This window comes from Panthera leo, chromosome C1, assembly GCF_018350215.1.
Source record: "Panthera leo isolate Ple1 chromosome C1, P.leo_Ple1_pat1.1, whole genome shotgun sequence".
NCBI classification, from domain to species: Eukaryota; Metazoa; Chordata; class Mammalia; order Carnivora; family Felidae; genus Panthera; species Panthera leo.
The window spans coordinates 64,789,359-64,813,953 of NC_056686.1; the positions used below are offsets into that span (position 1 = coordinate 64,789,359).

At 38.7% G+C, this 24,595-nt stretch overlaps 1 protein-coding gene and 1 pseudogene across 3 annotated transcripts in view; both read left to right on the forward strand.

The window, feature by feature from the left end:
- Positions 1–24,595, forward strand: part of MIGA1 (mitoguardin 1) — a 104,641-nt gene that overhangs the window by 71,279 nt on the left and 8,767 nt on the right. For all 3 annotated transcript variants that reach the window (XM_042952276.1, XM_042952274.1, XM_042952275.1), the window contains exons 9-14: positions 16,760–16,878; positions 17,135–17,207; positions 17,897–17,983; positions 20,596–20,694; positions 22,727–22,861; positions 24,508–24,561. In XM_042952276.1, the coding sequence (XP_042808210.1) occupies positions 16,760–16,878; positions 17,135–17,207; positions 17,897–17,983; positions 20,596–20,694; positions 22,727–22,861; positions 24,508–24,561 (567 nt within the window). The remainder of the gene's footprint in view (positions 1–16,759; positions 16,879–17,134; positions 17,208–17,896; positions 17,984–20,595; positions 20,695–22,726; positions 22,862–24,507; positions 24,562–24,595) is intronic.
- Positions 4,610–10,935, forward strand: LOC122227794 (annotated as a pseudogene).

Below are 24,595 nucleotides of genomic sequence, written 5' to 3' on the forward strand. Positions count from 1 at the left end.
GATCATGACCTGAACTGAAGTGGGACGCTTAACGACTGAGCCATCCAGGTGCCCCTGATTCTGCCTTTTTTAAAGCTGTGGTGATCATGATCTTTATTCTTCTCAATATTTTTCTTTTATATATATTTTAGCTATTGCTTACAGTATTATCTCCTGAATTATTTACATTTTAACTTATATTTTTATATTTATAAAATAAATATATTTATGTTTGCAATAAAAAGAATTTTGTAAAATTCTTTTCCAGCTTTATTGAAATATAATTGACATATAATGTATAAATTTAAGGTGTCTAATGTGATGATTTGATACACATATATTGTGAAATAATTACCACAGTAAGATTAGTTAATATGTCCATCACCTCACAGGATTATGTGTGTGTGTGTCGGGGAGGGGGGGTGAGAATATTTAAGATTTACTCTCTTAGCAACTTTCCAGTATATAATATAGTATTGTTAACTGTAGTTGCCATGCTCTGCATTAGATTCTCGACTTTTTCATCTTCTCACTGGAAGTTTTTACCCTTTGACCAACATCTCCCCATTTCCCTCACCCCTCAGCCCCTGGCAACCACCAATGTACTCTCTGTTTCTACGTGTTTAGCTTTTTCAGATTCCACATGTAAATGATAGAATGCAGTATTTGTCTTTCTCTGATTTATTTCACTTAGCATAATGCTGTTAAGGTCCATCCATATTGTTGCAAATGGCAGGATTTCCTTCTCTACCATGGGTGAATAATATACTTTTGTGGCTCAAACCCATGAACCGTGAGATCATGAGCTGAAATTAAAAGTCGGACACCCAACTGGCTGAGCCACCCAGATGCCCTGGATCTTATATTTAACCATTCTGTCACTCTGTCTTTTGATTGGAGGGTTAAATCCATTTGCTTTCTTAGTAATTATTGATAGGTATGTACTTACTGTCATTTTGTTACTTGTTTTATGGTTGTTTTGTAGTTCTCTGTTCCTTTCTCTTTTCTCTCAAGGATTGCTGGTTTTATTTAGTGATATACTTGGATTCCATTCTCTCTATTTTTTGCGTATGTATTACTGGTTTCTGATTTGTGGTTACCATTAGTTTTGTAATAACATGCATATAGCAGTTTATATTAAGTTGATGGTCATTAAAGTTTAACCCATTCTTTACTTCTCTCTCCCCTCGCCCCCTGCTACATTTTAGGTAGATGGTGTCATGGTTTATATTCTTTTATTTTGTGAGTCCCTTGACTGATTTTTATAGATATATTTATTTGTACTGCTTTTGTGCTCCCTACTTTTCTTACTCCTGCATATGGTCTTTCCACTTAAAGAGCCCCCTTTAATATTTCTTGTAGGGCTGGTTTAGTAGTCATGAATTCCTTTTAACTTTTGTTTTTCTAGGAAACTCTTTATTTCTCCTTCTATTCTAAATGATAGCCTTGCTGGGTCGAGTATTCTTGGTTGCAGAGCTTTTTTTTTTTTTTTTTTTCTTTCAGTGCTTTGAATATATCATGGTTCTCCCTCCAGCCTGCAAAGTTTCTGGCACAAAAAAATCAGCTGATAGCCATTTGGGGTTTCCCTTGTATGTAACTATTTTATTTTCTCTTGCTGCTTTAAAAATTCTCTCTTTATCTATACTTTTTGCCATTTTAATTACTATGTGTCTTGATGTGGGCCTTCTTAGGTTGATCTTGGGTCGGGGGCTGTCTGTGCCTCTTGGATCTGACTGTCTGCTTCCTTCCCCAGATTCAGGAATTTTCAGCTATTATTTCTTCAAATATATTTTCTGCCCTTTCCTCCCACCCCTTCTCCTTCTGGGATCCTTACAATGTGAATGTTATTATGCTTGATGGTGTTGGCTGAGTTCCTTTAGTCTGTTTTCATTTATTATTGTTATTTTTCCTCTCTCCTGTTCAGCTTGATGGCTTTCCATCATTCTGTCTTCCACGTCACTGATTTGTTCTTCTGCTTCCTGTAATCCTGTATTTATTCCATCTAATGTTTTTTGGAGGAAGGGGAGAGAGAGAGAGACCGTGTGCATGTGAGTGGAAGAGGGAGAGAGAGAGAGAATCTCAAACAGGCTTCTCACCCAGTGGGGAGCCCAGTGTGAGGCTTGATCTCATGACTGTGAGATCATGACCTGAGCTAAAATCAAGAATTAGACACCCAACTGACTGAGCCACTCAGGCGCCCCCATCTAGTATATTTTTAATTTCGATTATGGAGTCCTTCATCTCTGATTGATTCTTTTTTATGTTTTCTATTTGTTTTTTGAGGGTCTCAGTGAGGTCTTCCACTCTCTCTCAAGTCCAGTGAGTGTCTTTATGGCCATTACTTTAAATTCTTTATCAGGCATATTACTTATCTCTATTTTATTTAGCTCACTTACTGTGATTTTGTCCTGTTCTTTCATTTGGTACATATTCCTCTGTGTCTTCATTTTGTCTAATTCTCTGTGTCTAGTTTTATGTATAAGTCAGCTCTATCTCCTGAGTAGTGGGCCTATTTTGTATGGAACCACAAAAGACCCTGAATAGCCAAAGTAATATTGAAGAAGAAAACCAAAGAGGGAGGCATCACAATCCCAGACTCAGCCTCTACTACAAAGCAGACACGTATTGGCACAAAAACAGACACGTAGACCAATGGCATAGAATAGAGAATCCAGAATTGGACCCACAAATGTATGGCCAACTAATCTTTGACAAAGCAGGAAAGAGCATCCAATGGAAAAAAGACAGTCTCTTTAGCAAATGGTGCTAGGAGAACTGGATAGCAACATGCAATGAATGAAACTAGGCCACCTTCTTACACCATACACAAAAATAAACTCAGAATGGATGAAAGACCTAAATGTGAGATAGGAAACTATCAAAACCCTAGAGGAGAAAGCAGGCAACAACCTCTTTGACCTCAGCCGCAGCAATTTCTTACTTGACACATCTCCAAAGGCAAGGGAATTAAAAGCAAAAATGAACTATTAGTACCTCATCAAGATAAAAAGCTTCTGCACTGCAAAGGAAACAGTCAACAAAACTAAAAGGCAACGGGTGGAATGGGAAAATGACATTTGCAAATGACATATCAGATAAAGGGCTAGTATCCAAAATCTATAAAGAATTTACCAAACTCCACACCTGAAAAACAAATAATCCAGTGAAGAAATGGGCAGAAGACATGAATAGACACTTTTCCAAAGAAGACATCCAGATGGCCAACAGACACATGAAACGATGCTCAACGTCACTCCTCATCAGGGAAATACAAATCAAAAGCACACTGATATACCACCTCACACTGGTCAGAGTGGCTAAAATGAACAAATCAGGAGACTATAGATGCTGACGAGGATGTGGAGAAATGGGAACCCTCTTGCACTGTTGGTGGGAATGCAGACTGGTGCAACCACTCTGGAAAACAGTATGGAGGTGCTTCAAAAAATTAAAAATAGAACTACCCTATGACCCAGCAATAGTACTACTAGGAATTTACCCAAGGGATACAGGAGTGCTGATTATAGGGGCACATGTACCCCAACATTTATAGCAGCGCTTTCAACAATAGCCAAATTATGGAAAGAGCCTAAATGTCCATCAAATGATGAATGGATAAAGAAGACGTGGTTTATATATATACAATGGAATACTACTTGGCAATGAGAAAGAATGAAATCATGCCATTTACAGCAATGTGGGTGGAACTGGAAGATACTATGCTGAGTGAAATAAGTCAGTCAGAGAAGGACAGATACCATATTTTTCACTCATATGTGGATCTTGAGAAACTTAACAGAAGACCATGGGGGAAGTGACAGGGGAAAAAAATAGTTACAAACAGAGAGGGAAGGAGGCACACTACAAGAGACTCTTAAATACAGAGAACAAACTGAGGGTGGATGGCGGGGGCAGGGGGAGAGGGGAAATGGGTGATGGGCATTGAGGAGGGCACTTGTTGGGATGAGCACTGGGTGTTGTATGTAAGCCAATTTGACAATAAATTATATTAAAAAAAAAAAAGAAACTGAAAAACAACAACAAAGTAGTGGGCTTATGAAGAAGAGGTTCTGTAGTGCCCTGTAATGCAGTGTTCCCTGTTGACCACAACCTGATGCTTCAGGAGTGTCTCCTATGTGTATTGCTAGTGCTCTGCTGTTGTGGGTAAGCCTCTGTTGCCTTCAGTCCAATTGTCTGATGTGGCTGTCTTTGCCTGTTATGGGCAGGGTTTGGTCCCTAAGTTGTTAGTGGGCCAGTCTGGGGCCTTGGGCTTGAGTTGGGTCAGACCAGGCGTTTGCCAGAGATACAGTAGCACTGAACTGCAGGGCACTTTCCCTGTGTTGTCCCCTGAGAAGCTTTCACTATTGGGCAGGTCCTGTAGTCAGACCTGATGTCTGTCCCCATCCCATGCTGGAGCCACATTCAGACTGTTACATGGGCTTTTTTCCCCCCTTCTCCTGGAGCTAGAGTCACTTTGGAGTGGTGCTGGCCCCTGTCAGGGCTGCTTGCAGACTGCCAGGCTCATGGCATCACTTTGGATGGACTCCATTCAAGTGCATATTGGAGGGGATAGGACCCAGGAGAACACAGAGTCAGAGTGGTGTGTTAGCAATGTTTGTGCAGGTCTGCTATGAGAAGAGACGTGGAGGAAGACCTTGTTGGAGAGGACGTGTCTGCAGGAGAATGCCAGGGCAGGGTACACTGTTAGCAAGTTATTGTGGAATACTGGTGCTTCACTGGTTACTGCAGGTGTCCATGTGTCTAGGCTGGGTGGTGGGAAAGGGGAATTGTGCCTACCAGCTCCTTTGTTTGAGAATTCTCCCAAAGACCGCTGCCCCTCCAGCACATGCTCTGAGATTAGTAAACAAATCTCCCTCCCGGATACTCCAGGCATTTTTCAAAGTGCTGCTTCTATGCAGTATCTCAGTGGGCTGTTTATTGTGCTGTCTCTTTAAGGGTGAGGACTCAGTTTGCTGTTTCCTTCTGGCTCACATAGACCCAAGTTGCAGGTGTTAAGCTCTGCCAATAGTAAGAACTTGTGAAATGTGGACCAAAGCCACTGGTTGTTTTACTCTGAAGGTTTAGGTGGCTTGGGTGTTGGGTGTGAGGATCTTTTTCTCTCCCTTGTCCATGTTGGTGGTATCCCTACATCTCATGAACAGTCCTGTGAGTCCATTTAGCTCCTGACTGCTTCTCTACCCCTCCTACCCATTTTGATGTGGCCTCGTCTCTACATTTAGCTGCAGAGAGTTTGTTTTGCCAGTCTTCAGTCATTTTTTGGGTTATTTACATTGATGTGGGTATTATCTAGTTGTATCCCTGGGATGAAGTAAGCATAAGATCTTCTTACCCTGCCATGTTCCTCTTAATTTTTCTTTCTGATTGATTGCTGTGAGTGTACAGAAATGTAACTAATTTTTGTATCTTGCCTTTGTATCCTGCAACTTTATCAAATTTGTTTATTAGTTCTGGGGTGCCTGGGTGGCTCAGTCGGTTTAGCGTCCAACTTTGGCTCAGGTCATGATCTCACAGCTCGTGAGTTTGAGCCCCGCCTCGGGCTCTGTGCTGACAGCTCGGAGCCTGGAGCCTGCTTCGGATTCTGTGCCTCCCTCTCTCTCTGCCCCAACCCGCTCGCATTCTGTCTTGGTCTCTCTCAAAAATAAATAAACATTAAAAATTTTTTTTCAATTAAAAAATGGTTTATTAGTTCTAACAGTTTTTTGGTAATCTTTTAAGATTTTCTATTTTATTTAAGTTTTTTTTAAACGTTTATTTAAAAAAAAATTTTTTTTTTAACATTTCATTTTTGAAAGGCAGAGAGACAGAGTGCAAATGGGAGAGGGGCAGAGAGAGAGGGAGACACAGAAACAGAAGCAGGCTCCAGGCTCCTAGCTGTCAGCACAGAGCCCGACACGGGGCTCGAACTCACGGACCACGAGATCATGACCTGAGCCGAAGTCGGCCGCCCAACCGACTGAGCCACCCAGGCGCCCCTTAAACATTTATTTTTGAGAGAGAGAGAGAGAGATTGCGAGCAAGCAGGGGAAGGGCAGAGAGAGAGGGGGACTCCATGCTGACAGCAGAGAGCCCAATGCAGGGCTCAAACTCACAAACCATGAGATCATGACCTGAGCTGAAGTTGGACGCTTAACTGACTGGGGCACCCAGGTGCCCCTAAGATTTTCTATATATAGGATTATATCACGTGCATACAGAGACAGTTTTACTTTTTTCTTTCCAATTTGGATGCCTTTTCTTTCTTTTTCTTGCCTGATTGCTCTGGCTCAAACTTCAGTGCTATGTTAAATAGGAGTGGTGAGACTGGGCACCCTTGTCTTGGTCTTAGAGGAAAAGCTTTCAGTCTTTTACCTTTTTTTTTTTTTTTAAGACATTTTCTTTTTTCTTTTTAAGGTTATTTATTTTGAGAGAGAGAGAGAGACAGAGCAGAGCACATGAGGAGGGGAGGGGCACAGAAAGAGGGAGAGAGTGAGAAAGAGAGAATCCCAAGCAGGCTTCAGACTGCCAGCGCAGAGCCCAACATGGGGCTCAAACCCACAAACTGTGAGATCATGACCTGAGCCGATGTCAAGAACTGGATGCTTAACTGACTGAGCCACCCAGGTGCCCCCAGTCTTTTACTATTGAGTATGATATTTACTATGGCTTGTCATATATGACTTTTATTGTGTTGAGGTATGTTTTTCCTGTACCAAATTTGTTGAGATTTTTTATCATAAAAGGATGTTCTTTTTTGTCAACTACTTTTTATCTTTCTGTTCTGTAGATGCTTATGTCCTAGATGATTTATAAGAATTGTTAGTTACTTTGCATTTTTCTGTTGTGAGGAACGATGTACCTAATTGCTCCAAAGTTTCTTCAAAATACGCAACTTTAAAAAATATTATTTTGCCAAGTGTTTATTATACTTACTTAGTTGTTTAATTTACAAAGGTCTGATAAAAAGAATCCTTATGGAGGGGCTCCTGGGTGACTCACTCACTTAAGTGTCCAACTTTGGCTCAGGTCATGATCTCACGGTTCATGGGTTCGAGCCCTGTGTCGGGCTCTGTGCTGACAGCTCAGAGCCTAGAGCCTGCTTCAGATTCTGTGTCTCCTTCTCTCTCTGCCCCTCCCTGCTCATGCCCTGTCACTCACTCACTCTCTCTCTCTCTTTCTCTCTGAAAAATAAATAAATATTAAAAAAAAAAACCTTATGGAAAACAAAATACATGAATACCACAAGAAGGGCTCAACATTTGAGAAACATCCTAGGAATGTTTCTAGGGCATACATGTATGATCTTGGAATGTAAATGTTCCAAGATAAGTTCTTTTCTAAGAAATGCTTGTTAAATTATTTTTAATTGCATGTACTATATGCCAGATATTTAACTTAGGGACAACCATTTTAATGAAGAAAGTTATTAAGAAAATCTGAACTCCTTGGGAAGTAGACAGTTTGTGAATAATTGAAAGATTCATTCAGAATTACCAGGAAGATTTCTTACCTATTTAGATTAAAGAAATCCTGGCATAGGCTTTTCTCTAAGCTAGGTCAGTCATTTGTGAAAGTGATTAACAAGATTTTCCTATATAAGCTTTGCCAAACATTGGTTTGGAACTACAGCCTGTTTTCTCTGAAAAGTCTTTTTTTAATAATAGATTTACTGAGAATAACTCACATGCTATAAAATTTTTTTAAGTGTACAGTTCAGTGGATTTTAGTATATTCACAGTTGTGCTACCAGTAACACTTTCTACTTCCAGAACATTTTTATCACCCCAAAAAGAAACCTCCACCTATTAGTAATCACTTCCTGTTCTTTCTTAACCCCCCACCCTTGGCAAGTACTAATCTACCTCTGCTCTGTGGATTTGCCTATTCTGGACATTTCATATAAATAAAATCATGCAATATGTGACCTTTTGTTTTTGATGTTCTTTCACTTGGCATAATGGTTTCAAGTTCTGAAAAGTTTTTTTAATGTTAGTGTACCACTGCATTGAGTGCTCCTAGCTCTCCCATCTGTTAAAGAGATTGTCATTAATAGGTAGGAACTAATACTGCAAAGAGTAATTTTTAGCTGTGGATTCAGTGTTTCTTAGAATTAACACTCTGCAGCATGTGTTTGTATTTAATTTATAAATTATAGGGTGCTCTTTAAGGGGAAAATTTTATTTCTTATAATCCAGATACTTCTACTCATATGCTAAACGGAAGCTTGGAAAGTGTTTTAATACCCACCTCTCTGACTTGATAACACTTATTGATAGCAATCCAAAATAATGCACTAATTATAATATATAAAATGATAAGGATAAATATTTAGAATAATCATAATCTGAAAAGGGAAAGCTGTATCTGCCACTTAAAATTTCTATTTTTTTTTAAATAAAGTTTACTTATTTTGAGAGAGAGCTAGAGAGAGGAAAGGGCGGGGAAGGGGCAAAGAGCGGGAGAGAGAGAGAGAGAGAAAATCCCAAGCACGGAGCCCAACACGGGGCTCGAACCCACAAACCGTGAGATAATGACCTGAGCTGAAACCAAGAGCCAGACTCTTAACTGACTGAGACACCTAGGCGCCCCTAAAATTTCTATTTCTTGAATTATTTTCCTTTCTCTGGGGTCAATTTTGTCTGTCGTGGGCTTTCATTCTTGTGCTGGTGATTTTCTTCTCAAATTTGAAAGCTTAATTGGTGACTGAATTGATGTTCTTAGATAGATTGTGTAGGTTTACAGTGTTTTATGATGTTTGTCTCTCCTATGAACAGGAAGACTAACGAGACTTCTTTGAGGTGTGTTGATTGGCAAGCTTTTCTTTACCCAGACAGATCAGATCATTTTTAAAGGGAAATGTTATCTGGTTGAAAATTTGTTTTTCTATAAGCTGTCCTCCTATTCAGTGATGAAGGGGAGAGCAGGAATTACAATGATATGTGGGATTACTATACTTGTTTGTACACAGACTTTCATTTAACCTGCCATTTTTAATCCCTTTTTAAATCCTGTCCCATACCTGCCTTGCTTCAAGCCTGGTGCTCTTTTGAGCCTCTGCTTAGCAAATGTCTCTCCCTTGATTATGTCTTCTCTTAAATGTATTCTGGACTATGAGTTCCTCGTCATTTCTCATCTGTCCACACACTTCCATTTGCTTTTCAGTTTTTTGAAATCTGTGTCTTTCTTTTTTGTTAGTATTGTTCTCACCATTATGTGTATTAGTTATATGTTGCTGTGTAATAAATTACCTAAAACTTATTGTCTTAAAACAACAATAGGATTCAGGTGTGGAGTGGGGCTGGGGCCAAAGCTGTGAAGACCCCCAGGCCTCAGGGGCAAGTCCTGGATAGCGGGACTCCACCCCAATTTGAGGTTTAATTCTGGGTGCCCTTGATTTTGGGGGGATTAAGTTGGGCAGAGGGTATATGTCTTTGCCTTAGTCTAGTAATTAGAGCCTTTTAAATCCTGGGGGCTCCATTCTTGGGCTCTAATGGAGGCTCAAGTGTTTGGGAAATTATTTTCTTTCTTTCTTTCTTTCTTTCTTTCTTTCTTTCTTTCTTTCTTAATTTTTTATATTAAAAATTTTTTAATGTTTATTTAATTTTGAGAGAGAGAGAGAGAGAGAGAGAGAATGCAAGCAGGGGAGGGACAGAGAGAGAGGGAGACACAGAATCTGAAGCAGGTTCCAGGCTCTGAGCTGTCAGCACAGAGCCCAACCCGGGGCTCGAACTTATGAACCACGAGATAATGATCTGAGCTGAAGTCAGACGTTTAACTGACTGAGCCACCCAGATGCCCCCTTTTTTTTATATTAAATTTTTTTTTAATATTAAAAAATTTTTAATAGAGAGAGAGAGAGAGAGAGAAACAGAGTGTAAACAGGGGAACGGCAGAGAGAGAGGGAGACATAGCAACTGAAGCAGGCTCCAGGCTCCAAGCTGTCAGTACAGAGCCAGACATAGGATTCAAAGTCATGAACTGTGAGATCACAAACTGAGCTGAAGTTGGACGCTTAACCAACTGAGCCACCCAGGCACTCTGGGAGTTATTTTCTTTCTTTTTTGTTTTTTAATTTTTTTTTAATTTTTATTTTTGAGAGAGACAGAGACAGACTGTGAGCAGGGGAGGGACACAGAGACAGGGAGACACAGAATTTATAGCAGGCTCCAGATTCTGAGCTGTCAGCACAGAGCCCAATGCGGGGCTCAAACTCACAAACCGTGTGAGATCATGACCTGAGTCGAAGTCGGACACTTAACCCACTGAGCCACCCAGGCGCCCCTCTGGGAATTATTTTCTTAAAATTCAAGTTTTATGGGATGATTTGTTAGAAGTCTTAGGCCTTAGGGTTAGTCCTGTGAGAATTGAGTCTTAAGGGCTAGTCCAAGGAACCCTTTGTTTTGGTATTTAATTCTGACCCTGCATATATTAGATAAGGAGTATCTTCTGGGCTTACCAGCCTACCAAAAGCAGCTAAACATCTCTCAAAATAAGAGAGTCCTGCTTGGAAAAATCAGCAAGGAGAAGAATACTACAAGAACATTGGTCTGGGCTTCAAGATGGCCAGGGAGGCCACTGAAGGCATCTACATTAACAAGAAATGCCCTTTATTGGTCAAAGGGACAGATCCTATTTGGTATAGTGACCAAGATGAAGATGCAGGGGACTGTTGTCACCTGCCAAGACTACCTTCACTATGTCCAAAAGTACAAGTGCATTGAGAAGTGCCCTAAGAATATGTCTGTGCCCCTGTCCTCCTGCTTTGGAGACATTGAGATCAGTGACACGGTCTCACTGGGCAAGTGTTGGCCCTTGAGCAAGACCATGTGCTCTGATGTGCTTGAGGTCAGCAAAGCCACAGACACCAGGAAGCAGTTCCAGAAGTTGTGAGACTAGACACCTGTCCACTCCCCCAAATGAAGTATTTTCCCATTCAAAAACAACAGTAAACATTTACTATTTCATCAATTTGGAGGGCCAAAAATTTGGAAGTGGCTTATCTAGGTGGTCTGGCTTGAGGTCTTTTGTGAAGTTGTGATCAGGTATATTGGCTGGGGCTATAGTCATCTGAAGGTTTGGCTGGAGCTAGAGAATCTGCTTCCAAGATAGCTCACTTTCTGCATGTTGGTGCTACCTGTTGTTAGAAGTCCTAAGTTGCTTACTTAAGACTTCTCTACAGAACTGCTTAAGTGTCATCACATTTGGGACCTGACTTCCTCCAGAAGAAGTGACCCAAGAGAGAATGAGATGAAAGCAGTGATTGTTACGATCTAGCCTCAGAATTCACATTCACCATTTCTATAGTATGCTGTTAATTACACAGGTTGGCCCTATTCAGTGTGAAATGAGGTACGAGTACCAGAAAGAGTCATTGAGGGCTATTTTGGAGCGTGGTTATTGTGGGTGTATTTCCCTTTTAATTTCTTTTGTGAGATAAGGAGAAACAGCCTGCTTTCTTTAGCTCTAAGTCCTATTTGTAATTTTAGGTCGTTGGTTTGAAAGGAAAATGTAAGCATATTAAAAAAAATAGTCCACATTAAAATGGAACTTAGCCTATTTCATGACCCAACTTATATAGTTTTAGAACTTTGGACATTTCTTTCATGGGTGTTCAGAGCCTTAAAAAAATATTAAGGCTTTTAAAAATATTAGTTCACATTCAGCAAAGTCATTGCTTGCTAAGGAAGACCCATCCAACACATGGAGAACAAAAGAGAAGTAATTTAGGATGTTGGAAATCTGCAGCTAATGAAGCACTGGTTGCTTCATTTGTGGGTTTTGTCTGTTTTGTCTGTTTTTATTGTTGCTGCTGTTATTGACTTATTTGATTTCTTATATGGTAATTTTTATAGTACTTGTGAACTATGGGAGATAACTAATGAGGCAGGATGGTGCTTTGGTATAAATGAATATAATATTACTTTTCTTTTAAAAAATATTAAAATGAGTTTTTGAAATGTGCCCTTTGGGGGAAGAATAATTTAGAAATAAAGGACATTTCAAACTTTGGCTAGCAAAAAAAAAAAAACAAACCCAAAACTCTTTTTCATGATAAATTGTACATTTCCACATGATAAATTGTACATTTCCACATGATAAATTGTACATTTCCATATGCTGGAATTAAACTGTGTTACTGACCTCTGCTTCAGAAATAACATTTCAGCTATAGTAAAATGTTAATCTTTTTCTGAAACTTAAAAAAAAAAATTGGAATTTTGTCAAAAAATTCTCCCTATAAGATATATTGTAAAATGAGGATTTAGCCATCATTTTAATAGTTTGCTTTTTGCTCTATGAAATTTAATATTGATACTGTAAATTAATGTCTCTGAGTTGTCATCATGTCTTAAGAAGGACTGATGATACCGTTAGTATCAAATCTTCATTATGATCTATTTTCACAACTGCAAGCTTATCTCAAGAGACTTCTTTAAACAATCACTTTAGCCAAACCAACAAATAAGCAAGGTAGACCAATAAATCAAGACTCGACTCTGGAATCTGTCATTGTTGGATTTATTCATTTCTTATTAGTATAAATTATTTTATGTAAAAAGTTTAACTGGAATCCTATTTTCCTCCTTAGGATGTTTCTCTGTTGGTAGGTGAACATAGATCCTTATTTTGATAGTGGTACAAAACTTTATTTAATATCTAAAGAATTTCTAAGTTATTTTAAAACCTATTAGGTTTTTTTTTTAACCTGAAGAACATGTTGCCTTTAGCATAATATGTTTTCCTTAAAATATGAGAGGAAATATTACTTAAAGTAGAGAATATATAATATCAGATATTATCAGTTCTGTTTATGTTTTTGTTTTGTTTTGTTTTTTGCCTCTGGTCTAATAGACATATTTATACTATCTTAAATATTGCTGATGCTTGTACTTCTTTCCCCTTGGCTTTTTGGATAAGGCTGATAAGAGTATAGTTTGATATTTAAGAGTATAAGCAAGCTTTGGAATTAATGCCTGGGTTTAAATTCTACCATTTGGTTGTGGGACTTGGGCAAGTTCCTGCTAATGTAAGTCTATCTCTGTTTCTTTATCTGTAAGATGTGGGTAATAATAGTACCTAGCTTATGAGTTGTAAAGATTAAATGAGATTATCAACGCATTTAGCATAGCCCCGGGTGCATATGAAGTGCCAAAACTACAGTGTTGAGAAATACTTCTAGAAAAATAGACTGAAAACCTCTGAAAATCTCCTCCACAAAAGTAATGAAAACACTGGCAAGAATTGTCAAAATCAAAATTTTAATAACTGAAAATTAATGAAAGACTTACAGAAATTCAGGGGGCATTTATTCAAGAAAAATGACTCCATAAGAACAGTGAACTTAAGGATTTTTAATTTGATCTATTCGCATCCCCCTCTCCTCCATAGTCTTGAAAACTAGCAATCTCACAACTGTGGAAATTGCAGAAACCAGGGGCCTGGCAACCACTAAAAGAAACTTAATGGCTTTGGAGCTTCACAAAATTCTTACTGTTTGACCTGTGTGGCAGCTCTCTGCAGAGTTCCATTCTCAGGACTTACTTTGATCTGACTTAGAGCTTGCTCTGTAGGAAAGTCCTATCCTATGGCCTTTGTCGAAAACATTCAGTGGCAATTGTTTAACATTAATATACCTGAGGTGGTGTGATACCTGTCAGGGCTAATAAGAGGCTGATCAAAAACTCAAAAGGAAAAATTGGGCAATGAGATTTTAACAGGGGACTTTGAAAAGTTCCAACATATTCCTGGGAATCTAAAAGGCCACAGGCATGCACAGGACTATGCATATGTCCAGGAAAGACCTAGCAGTCCCTGACCCCTCACCTCTGGCTGACCTTCATGTTCTGTATAAGCAGGTAGTAAAATTTCAGGCAGAAAAAAGAGAAAAAAATAATTAATTGTAATTTATCAAAAGTAAAAACTCGGGCTTTAAAGGATACCAACAAGAAAGTGAAAAGAACAGCAGATTGGGAGAAATATTTATAAATCACGTATCTTATAAAGACACATATCCAGAATATATGGTTACAACTCAACCATAAACGGACAAAGGATTGAATAGACATTTCTCTAAAGAAGATATACAGAAGCCAGTGAGGAGATGAAAGATGCTTGACACTGTTAGTCATTAGAGAAACTAAAAACCACTTCACACCCACTAGAGTGGCTGTAATGTAAAAAATGGACAATAATAATTATTGGGGAGGGTGTGCAAAAGTCTAAATCATTGTGCATCGCTAGTGGGAGTGGAACATGATGTGGTCTCTTTGCAAAACAGTTTGGCAGTTCAAAAAAGTTAAATACAGAGTTACCAACTGACCCCTCCTCTCAGGTATATACTTAAGAGAATTGAAAACATTAAAAACTTTTACACATATGTTCAAATCAGCCTTATCATAGCCAAAAGTGGAAACAACTTAAATGTCTATCATGAGGAATGGATTAAAAACAAAAGCAGTATACCTATACAATTCTGCCACAAAAAAGAATGACATACTGATACTGGCTACATCTTAGATGGACCATGAAAACATTATGCTAAGTGAAAGAAATCAAACTCAAAAGGCCACATATTCTTTGACTTCACTTACATGAAGTTTCCAAAGTAGGAAACTCCAGAGACGGCGAGTAGATTAGTTTCTAGGGGCTAGAGAGAAAGGGAAATGGGGAATGACTGATAATGGATACAAAGGTTCCTGTTGGGGTGGTAAAAATATTCTGGAACTAGAAAGTGGTGCTAATCGCATAACCCAGTGAATATACTAAAAAAACTACTGAATTGTACACTGAAAAGGATGAGTTTTTATAGTACGTGAACTATATCTCCATAAAGCTGTTATTAAAAAACAAAACAGAAAAAAAAAAGAGAGGGGGAGGGGCAGGGGCACCTGAGTGGCTCAGTCCGTTGATTGTCTGACTCTTGGTTTTGGCTCAGGTCATGATCTCACTTGTCTATGAGTTTGAGCCCCACATCGGGCTCTGCATTGATAGTTCGTAATCTGCTTGGGATTCAGTCTCTCCCTCTCTCTGCCCCTCCCTGGCTCTCTCTCACTCTCTCTCTCTCAGGGTAAATAAATAAACATTAAAAAACTACAAAACAACAGGGTCTCCTGGGTGGCTCAGTCAGTTAAGCGTCCACCTTTGGCCTAGGTCATGAGTTCGAGCCCCAAATTGGGCTTTGTGCTGACAGCTCAGAGCCTGGAGCCTGCTTCAGATTCTGTGTGTCCCCCTCTCTCTGCCCTTCCCCTGTTTACACTCTGTCTCTGTCTTTCAAAAATAAATAAACGTTGAAAAAAAAATTTTTTTTTAACTCAAAACAACAAAATGGGCACCTGGCTGGCTCAGTTGATAAAGCATGTGACTCTTAGGGGGTGCCTGGATGGCTCAGTTGGTTGAGCGTCTGACTTTGGCTCAGGTCATGATCTCACAGTTCGTGAGTTCAAGCTTCAAGTTGGGCTCTGTACTGACAGCTCAGAGCCTAGAGCCTGCTTTGGATTCTGTGTCTCCCTCTCTCTGTTCCTCCCCTGCTCACACTCTGTTTCTCTCTTTCTCAAAAATAAACATTTTAAAAATGTTTTAAAAAAAGCATGTGACTCTTGATCTCAGAGTTGTTAGTTTGAGCCCCACAATGGGGGGCGCCTGGGTGGCTCAGTCGGTTAAGCATCCGACTTTGGCTGAGCTGACAGCTCAGAGCCTGCAACCTGTTTTGGATTCTGTGTCTCCCTCTTTCTCTGACCCTCCCCTGTTCATGCTCTCTCTCTCTCTGTCTCAAAAATAAATAAATGTTAAAAAAAAATTTTTTTGAGCCCCACAATGGGTATAGAGATTACTTAAAAATTAAGAAAAAAACAACATTTTTTTTTAAAGCAAACATCACCACCAAAACCCCTATAGTATGCCATTTAAATGGATCACTTAGTATTGAAAAATGAAAATCACTCCAAAGGCTTCTTGCTTAGCAGGCTATTCTATAGTGTTTGCAGTTGTTATTTTTTAATGAATTGTTAGAAACCTGTAGTTTCATTTGTAGAGCTGTTATGCGAGCCAGAGTTGCATGACTATTTGTCAGTTGTACAAAGGTTAGTCAGAGCTAGATATAAGAAAACATTCCTTAGAATTAGCCAAATTGAGATTTCAGTATTTTTGTAGAAAGTTTTACTTTAGTCACAATTGTGAGTTATAATACTTTTGAGCATTCTTTGGATGATAAAATCCTCCCCTCTTTTTTAATGCTTCATCTTCAGCTATTTGTATTGGTGAACTGTAAGATACTGCTTTTCTTTGTATCCTGTGGATTTAAGTTCTTCAATTCAAAGCTTGTTATAAAATTGTACTCGTTTTTACAACTGAATTTTGAAATTCAGTTGTAAAATCTGTAAAATTCAGTTATAAATAAGCATTTTTAAAATTTTTTAAATGTTTATTTTTGAGAGAGAGAGAGAGAGAGAGAGAGAGACAGAGTGTGAGTGGGGGAGGGGCAGAGAGAGAGGGAGACACAGAATCTGAAGCAGGCTCCAGGCTCTGAGCTGTCAGCACAGAGCTTGACGCAGGGCTCGAACCCACCAACTGTGAGATCATGACCTGAGCCAAAGTCGGATGCTTAACCAACTGAGCCACCCAGGCGCCCCCAGTTGTAAAACTTAGCTGTAAAATCTTATTGAATGATTTTTATGGTTTAATCAAGTTGAGTACATTTTGATGTTAGCAAGATCCTATTTCCTATCTTTTATAAAGTTTTTTTCCTTGTATCAGGGTAATCGGTTGTAACCTGCTGTTTTCTTAGCTTGCAGAACACCGAGAAGCACGGCACACCTACAGTCTAGAGTCTCTTTGCCACTGCCCTTTTTATGAAGAAGCCATGCATTTAGTTGAAGAAGGGAAAATTTACTCGAGAGTGCTTAGGTACCATTTCAATTTTGCTTTTGTTTATGAAAAACATTAAGTTGCCGTTGCTATGTTTGTGTAATATTTATGAAAGATGTTTATAAGAATGGGAGGAAATGTTTTTTAGGCTCAAAAAAAATTTTTGCATGGCTTGTCAGTATTGAAAAGACATATGTTTTATATTAAAGTCTGGAGGTTAAGCCTTGAGTCCAAATTTGTAGTGGGCTTGATCTTGAATGCAGCTTAACAGTTGTCTTTCCTGTTTATTACATAGAACTGAAATGTTGGAGTGCCTAGGAGACAGTGATTTTCTTGCCAAACTTCACTGTATTCGACAGGCTTTTCAGGTATTTTTTTTTTTTAAACATTAAGTGACCTCACCTAGCCACTCATCCTCACCCTCATGCTATAGAGTCCAGCTGTATATAAACAGAACAGCTCTTTGCTCTTCGTTATCCTTATTTTTAATGGCAAATATAAAATCTCCTAAGTTTGTTTTTCCTGGCTGCTATTTCCTTTCATTTGTCTTCATTTATCTTTGTCCTCTGCCATGGTTCCCCAGGTCCACCACACTTTGTCAAACAGGGTATTTTGATACTGGAGATGTGTACAAATGGCTACGTAAAATAGAAATCCTTTCTTATTATCAATTAGTGTGTTTTCTAGATTGTTTTTTTATTTGAATCAGTTGTAAAATCATTGATTTCCTAAAATGAAATAAAATCATTTAAGAAAAAAAAGTATCTTTATTTTTCTGTGTTTTGGGGGCTATATAACATTTATTTTGGATTTTCTAATATCGAACAGAATTTAAATTCATATTTATTTCCTTTTAATCTTTTTTGATTATAGGCTTCAAGAGCTCTTTTTATTTTAGTAAATTACAACGTTCTCTGTGGTCTACCTGCAGAGATAGTGCCGCATCCAATGCATTGACTATATCAGGGTTGTTTATGCATAGATGTGCTATAGAATCAAATGTCTGTTCAGATTAATTATTGGTTCTTTTTTTCTTTGGGGTTGAATGTTTTTTCAGGTAATACTTTCGGAAACAGCCAACAGGATATTCCTTGCTGAGAGTGGAAGGAAAATTTTGTCAGCATTAATTGTGAAAGCACGAAAGGTAAACTTGTTTTGTTGGCAAGTTTTTTTATTGTTCTTGTTTCATTTGAACTGAAGATTACAGTACATTGAATTTTTAATCGAAGAAAAAGTTTTTGCAGATTGTTGCAAAGGTTCACATACTAAAAATAAAGTAATAAAAATAAATTACCAAAGAGCATGAGTTCTTCTTGGGTTGATTTAGTTTCTGTGTATGAAGTCTGCACTATTTTGATCAAGTTGTCGCTCATAAATTATTCCCAGTTTGCTGAAAGTCTATGAATGTCATGTTGAGAGTCATCATTAGATATACTACAACTACCACTATTATTATTTCTAATACTTCGTCTCTTCCCTCAAATCCTGGTCGGTAAAGTTCTAGGAAATAGAATAGGTCTCAGAAATCTGGGAATACAAATGGAGTTGTCTCTTACTCCTACTCATGGGACTAAATGAGGCAGAGCAATCGCAAGAACTTCATGAAGACTGTAAGGAACCACTTCCCTTTATGCAAGCTGTGTCCACATGTTGAGAAAAAGTCAAATAAAACAGGCCTTTCTTGAGCCACTTGGAACACTTGGTTTTCTGACCCAATTCTTTTTTTTTTTTTTCAATACTTTATTGTCAAGTTAGCTAACATGCAACATATACAGTGTGCTCTTGGCATCGGGAGTACATTCCCATGTTTCATCACTTACATACAACACCCAGTGCTCATCCCAACAAGTATCCTCCTCAATGCCCATCACCCATTTTCTCTGCCCCTCCTGCCTCCCCGCCTCCCCATCCCCTTCCACTCTCAGTTTGTTCTCTGTATTTAAAAGTCTCTTATGGGGCGCCTGGGTGGCTCAGTCGGTTGAGCGTCCGACTTCAGCTCAGGTCATGATCTCGCGGTCTGCGAGTTCGAGCCCCGCGTCAGGCTCTGGGCTGATGGCTCAGAGCCTGGAGCCTGCTTCCGATTCTGTGTCTCCCTCTCTCTCTGCCCCTCCCCCGTTCATGCTGTGTCTCTCTCTGTCTCAAAAATAAATAAAATGTTAAAAACAAAATTTTTTAAAAAATAAAAATAAAAGTCTCTTATGGTAACTTTTTCTTTCTTTTCCTTCCCCCATGGTCTTCTATTGAGTTTCTCAGCTTCCACATATGAGTGAAAACATATATCTGTCTTTCTCTGACTGACATATTTCACTTAGCATAATACCCTCCAGTTCCATCCACATTGTTGCAAATGGCAAGATTTCATTCTTTTCTGTTGCCAAGTAGTATTCCATTGTATCTATATACCACATCTTCTTTTTTTTTTTTTTTTTTTTTTTTATTTTATTTTATTTTATTTTATTTTTTAATATATGTATATACCACATCTTCTTTATCCATTCATCAGTTGATGGACATTTGGGTTCTTTCCATAATATGGCTATTGTTGATAGTGCTGCTATAAACATTGGGGTACATGTACCCCTATGAATCAGCACTCCTGTATCTTTTGGATAAATTAGTAGTAGTGCTATTGCTGGGTCATAGGTTAATTCTATTTTTAATTTTTTGAGGAACCTCCACACTGTTTTCCAGAGCGGCTGCACCAGTTTGCATTCCCACCAATAATGCAAGAGTAACCCACTTCTTTTGAACCTCAATTAGTTCATTTGTATAATAGAATTATATTTATGGTACACCATTCAGAGGGTTCTTATGATGATTAATTAAAAGATAAGTGGAGGGGCACCTGGGTGGCTCAGTCAGTTGAGTGTCCACCTTCAGCTCAGGTCATGATCTCACAATTCATGAGTTTGAGCTCCACATTGGGCTCTGTGCTGACAGCTCTGAGCCTGGGGCCTGCTTCGGATTCTGTGTCTCCCTCTTTCTCCACCCCTCCTCCACTCACACACGCTCTCTCTCCCTCCCCAAAATAAATAAACATTAAAAAAAAAATTTTTTTAAAGGTAAGTGGAGGGGCGCCTGGGTGGCTCAGTTGCTTAAGCGTCCTACTCTTGATTTCGGCTCAGGTTATGATCTCACTGTTCATGAGTTCGAGTCCTGCGTTGGGCTCTGTGCTGACAGCTCAGAGCCTGGAGCCTGCTTCGGATTCTGTGTCTCTGTCTCTCTCTGCCCCTCCCCTGCTCATGCTCTCTCTCTCTCTCTCTCAAAAATAAAAAAAAAATTAAAAATAAATAAAAAGGTAAGTGCAAAATAAATATAAGGTGATATTAACTACTTGCAATTCCCAACGTAAATCTTATGTTGCTTCCTTGGCGTTCCCATGACAGATTAAACCCAGTGATTTCAACTAGACTTTCCCCAAGAGGAGTAGAACCGCATCAAAAGCATCAATCACATAGTATCTGCTGTAACCAAGTTTTCATTTCAAGAACTGACCTAAGTTGGCATACATATTTGATGAGTAAGCAGTTTGCTTATGACATGTTACTAATGTTCTTAGTCTTGGCTCCTGGCAAATGTTGGAACAAAAATATATTAAACCAAGTGAATATGTCATACCTTGAAAATATATTTTAATTCAGTTACTTAATAGAATAAAGATCTAACAAACATACTTGAAGAGTAACTCATTTACTTTGTAGGCTTGAGCCTTGTTATAAAATTAAGTTTAGGATTAAAATGTGTTTTCTTCTGCAGAATCCAAAGAAGTTTGAAGATGTTTTTGATGAGATGATCTATTTTTTAGAGCAGACTGATCACTGGGATAGTACTGAAATGGAACTTGCTGCTAGAGGAGTAAGTTTCAATTTTTTTATAATATTCATTCCCCTTAGTTATATACATATAATATTTACATTATCTGAGGCCACTGTTTCCTTGTCCTTGTTAAATGACAAATAAAACCAATTATGTGATAGCGGTTATGACAGTCATAAACAATAGCAACCACAGTCTTTATACTTTGGGGCAATAGTTGAAAATGATTGTTTTTTTAAGCTAATCATTCGTTCGTTCCTTCTTCCTTCCTTCCTTCTTTCCTTCCTTTTTCTTTCTTTCCTTCCTTCCTTCCTTCCTTCCTTCCTTCCTTCCTTCCTTCATCAATGAGAAGGCCCTAGCAGAATGGTTATGGTGGCCTGTGCAAGGATGATTTTGAATGGGACAACAGACTGCTTAGAGAGGCCAGGGGATTGGCTACTCAGGATCAAACAAATAATTAAATATATTGAGAATAATGGGAGCCAGGTTTCTCACTGTCACAAAAGGAAAGTATAAAAAGCTCAGATTGGAGTTGGAGCTGTCCATGTGGATTTTAGTTTACCAGATAGATAGACAGCCAGCCAGACAGACAGACGGATGGGGAAATAAATACAAAGGTTTGCGTGTATATATAAGCATACATATAGTTTCTAGTTCTGTTTACTGAGAGGATTTGGGAGCAGCAACACCTCAAAAGAAATTACTCTTTGCACATGGAGCTTGGCTTCTAAGTACTGTTCACTGAAAGGAAGGAGAACTCCTTAGAAAAATGTCTGATATCAGCACTGGGATAGGTCAAGTACATGATGAGCCTGGAACATTTTGTTGTAACAGAAGTTTAAAGAATGAGTTCGCAAGGGGCTGAGAGGCTTTCTAGGCAGAGAAACCCGTCGGTACACGGACAGAGAGACATAATCTTTCTTTTTGTGGTGTTCCCTCACTCGGTGAAGGAATTGGTATCCATGCAGTTGTGCGGGCCAGAACCTGGGACTCCTCCCTCACACCTCCCTGGTCCTTGTGTGCTCTGTCATATTTATGTGTAAGTTTGGTCAGTTTTAACCCCTAAATATTTTTGCTTTCTTCAACTTCTCTCTAATCCTGCCAGCGCCATTGTAGCCTGAGCAACTACTCTTTTCCCTGGACTAAAGAGTCTTTGCATTCCTGGATCCGCTTACTACCCCTCCCGCCCCCCATCACCTTTTCTCCTCTCCTCTCCATGTTGCTGCCAATCTTTTAAAAATGCAGATCTGAGCATCCATCTCCTCTCCACCACTGCCTCTCCAAAAGACTAAATAAAATTCAGATCATTCACATGGACCTAGCACTTCCTTCTTGTCTCCAGCCACTTGCCCCTGTGCTCTTTGCTATAGAGATTGCAGCACACTTTCGGTGATTTTTTTTGACTCCACACCACTGTGTTCCTTTTTACCTTAAATGCTTTGACGGTATTTCCTGTACCTGGGATGCCTTGCTCCCTAAAGAAAGCCCTCTCTGACATCTAGTCTAGATTAGCATCTCCATCATAAGCGCTCATAGTACCTTGTACTTTTTCCTTTACTGGGTTTATCACAGTTTATAATTGTGTATTTGTGGAATTATTAGTTGCTGTCTGTTTTCTCCACTAAATTCTAAGCATGTAATTCAGTTGCTGTAGAAGTCTGAGCACCTGGTACAGGTGTGTGGTACAACACAACATGCATGAGCAAATGAAGGAGCAAGAGGCTCATGATGTGCTGGGGAAGATGGGCAGACATCCCAGTAACTAAATAACAAAGCGAGCTGAGATTGTGAATGCCATAATAAAAGCATGAACAAAGGACTCCTAGAATACAGTGAAGGAGAGGTTAATTTCACCTGATGGGATCTAGGAAGGAACAGCTGTTTTATGTGAATTATAATTTCTGGTGGTGAGTTGTTTTCATATTTGTCTCTCCTCTTCCTCTTTTTTGTCAGAGATATAATCTGATTCAACTAAAATCACCCTGCTGTTACAAAACATGAAGCCCTGGCTCAGACTTTTTTTCAGTTCTATGTAACAATAATTCGTGTTTTAACTCATAATTTAATGCAGGTGAAAAATCTAAATTTTTATGATGTTGTTCTGGATTTTATATTAATGGATTCCTTTGAAGATTTAGAAAACCCACCCACATCCATACAGAATGTAGTAAATAATCGCTGGCTAAACTCCTCCTTCAAAGAAACTGTAAGTGGTGGTTTTCCTTTTTCTCAACCATTTCAATTTGATGAAAAATGGTCAGAACCGGGAAGATTAATAAGATTTATTTATATATCTACCTATAGAATGACTAGTGTGGAAACTGAGCTCATTCTTTGATATTGGGATCAGACGTGTATGATACACTGTATCTTCAGATGAAATTCCTCTTTGGCTCTTCTGTCAGTCCCTGTCTTGACCTGGAGGACCCAGTATTTCTTCAGATCTCGAAATAAACTCAGGCTTCAGACTCGTTCAGGCCTAACCAAAAATTATAACTGAACTGTCTCTATGACCAAACTGAAATATAGCGGTTGTAAACAGACAGTATGTATTTCTTAGAGGAAAATCTGGAGATTCATGTTCTCAAATAATATAAAAAATTAGGGGAGAAAGGGGCGCCTGGCTGGCTCGGCCGGTAGAGCATGTGACTCTTGATATTGGGGTTGTGAGTTCAATCCCCACATTGGGTGTAGAAATAACTTAAAAATGAAAAATTTGTAAAAATTTTTTAAAAATTAGGGGAGGAAAAGAAATAGGCATATGCAAAAATAAAACAAGTTTTAAACTGTATTCTGTACTTTAAATGTTTTCAGTTTCTCTTGTTTTTTTGTATTCAAATCTCTATCTGACATTGTTTCTTTGTTGTGTTTTAAGTGTGTACCTGGAAGCAGGTGGAATAGATATTCAATGCAATGATGCAATTTGAATGCCTTTTAAGAAATGTCCCAGCTGCCTGTTTTACAATTATTTTGGAAATTCCTGCCACTATATTTTAAAGCATTTTTAATAAGTCCACTTTTCCCTTAAAATGTGTTTTAACTATAAAAGGTACATGTTCTCCCATTTCTGTAACTGATTTGGTAAGGTGACCTTGATCAAAGTTGGGCCATGCCAGATTTCTTTAAGATCCACTTGGGTGTTTTAGTCCCTATCATTAAGGTTGTTTTCTTAGTTCTTATTAGAATAAAACTTTTAGCTCCACCCACAGCTATTTCCAGCAGTACTATTCTTTTTTTTTTTTAATTTTTTTTTTAAGAGAGAGAGAGACAGAATGCTAGTGGGTTGGGGTGGAGAGAGAGGAAGGCACTGAATCTGAAGCAGGCTCCAGGCTCCGAGCTGTCAGCACAGAGCCTGATGCGGGGCTCGAACTCACAAGCTATGAGACCATGACCTGAGCCGAAGTCGGACGCTCAACCGACTGAGCCACCCAGGCGCCCCTCCAGCAGTACTATTCTTGAAGAAAAAAAAATTACTTTGTCTTCATTATTACACATAAAACAATTGTTGTATATGTGTATCTGTGTACACATATTTTCATTTTCACTCTTTTCCCATCGGAACAGAATTGAAGAACTCTGAGAGTTGAACTATGGTTACCAAGTTTCTGGTACCAGGGTTTAACCTTTTTCCTTCAGTGTCTTTGCATTTGATTTTAAAATTTATAAAAACAAAATATCTTTTCATTATTATTTAGAAACAGTAGAAGGAACCTGGACTAGTTGTTATCAGTGGTTAATGCTTTGAACATTTTAGACTTATAAACTATTAATTTCTAATAAAAATCACTCCTAATGCAAAGTTTATATAGTTGTAAATTTAAGCCTTGCTTTTTCTCATCTGCATTTATCTAGGCTGTGGCTTCAAGTTGTTGGTCAGTGCTGAAACAGAAAAGGCAACAGATGAAGGTAAATTTCATTGTGCCTTAGACCTTTTTGTTGA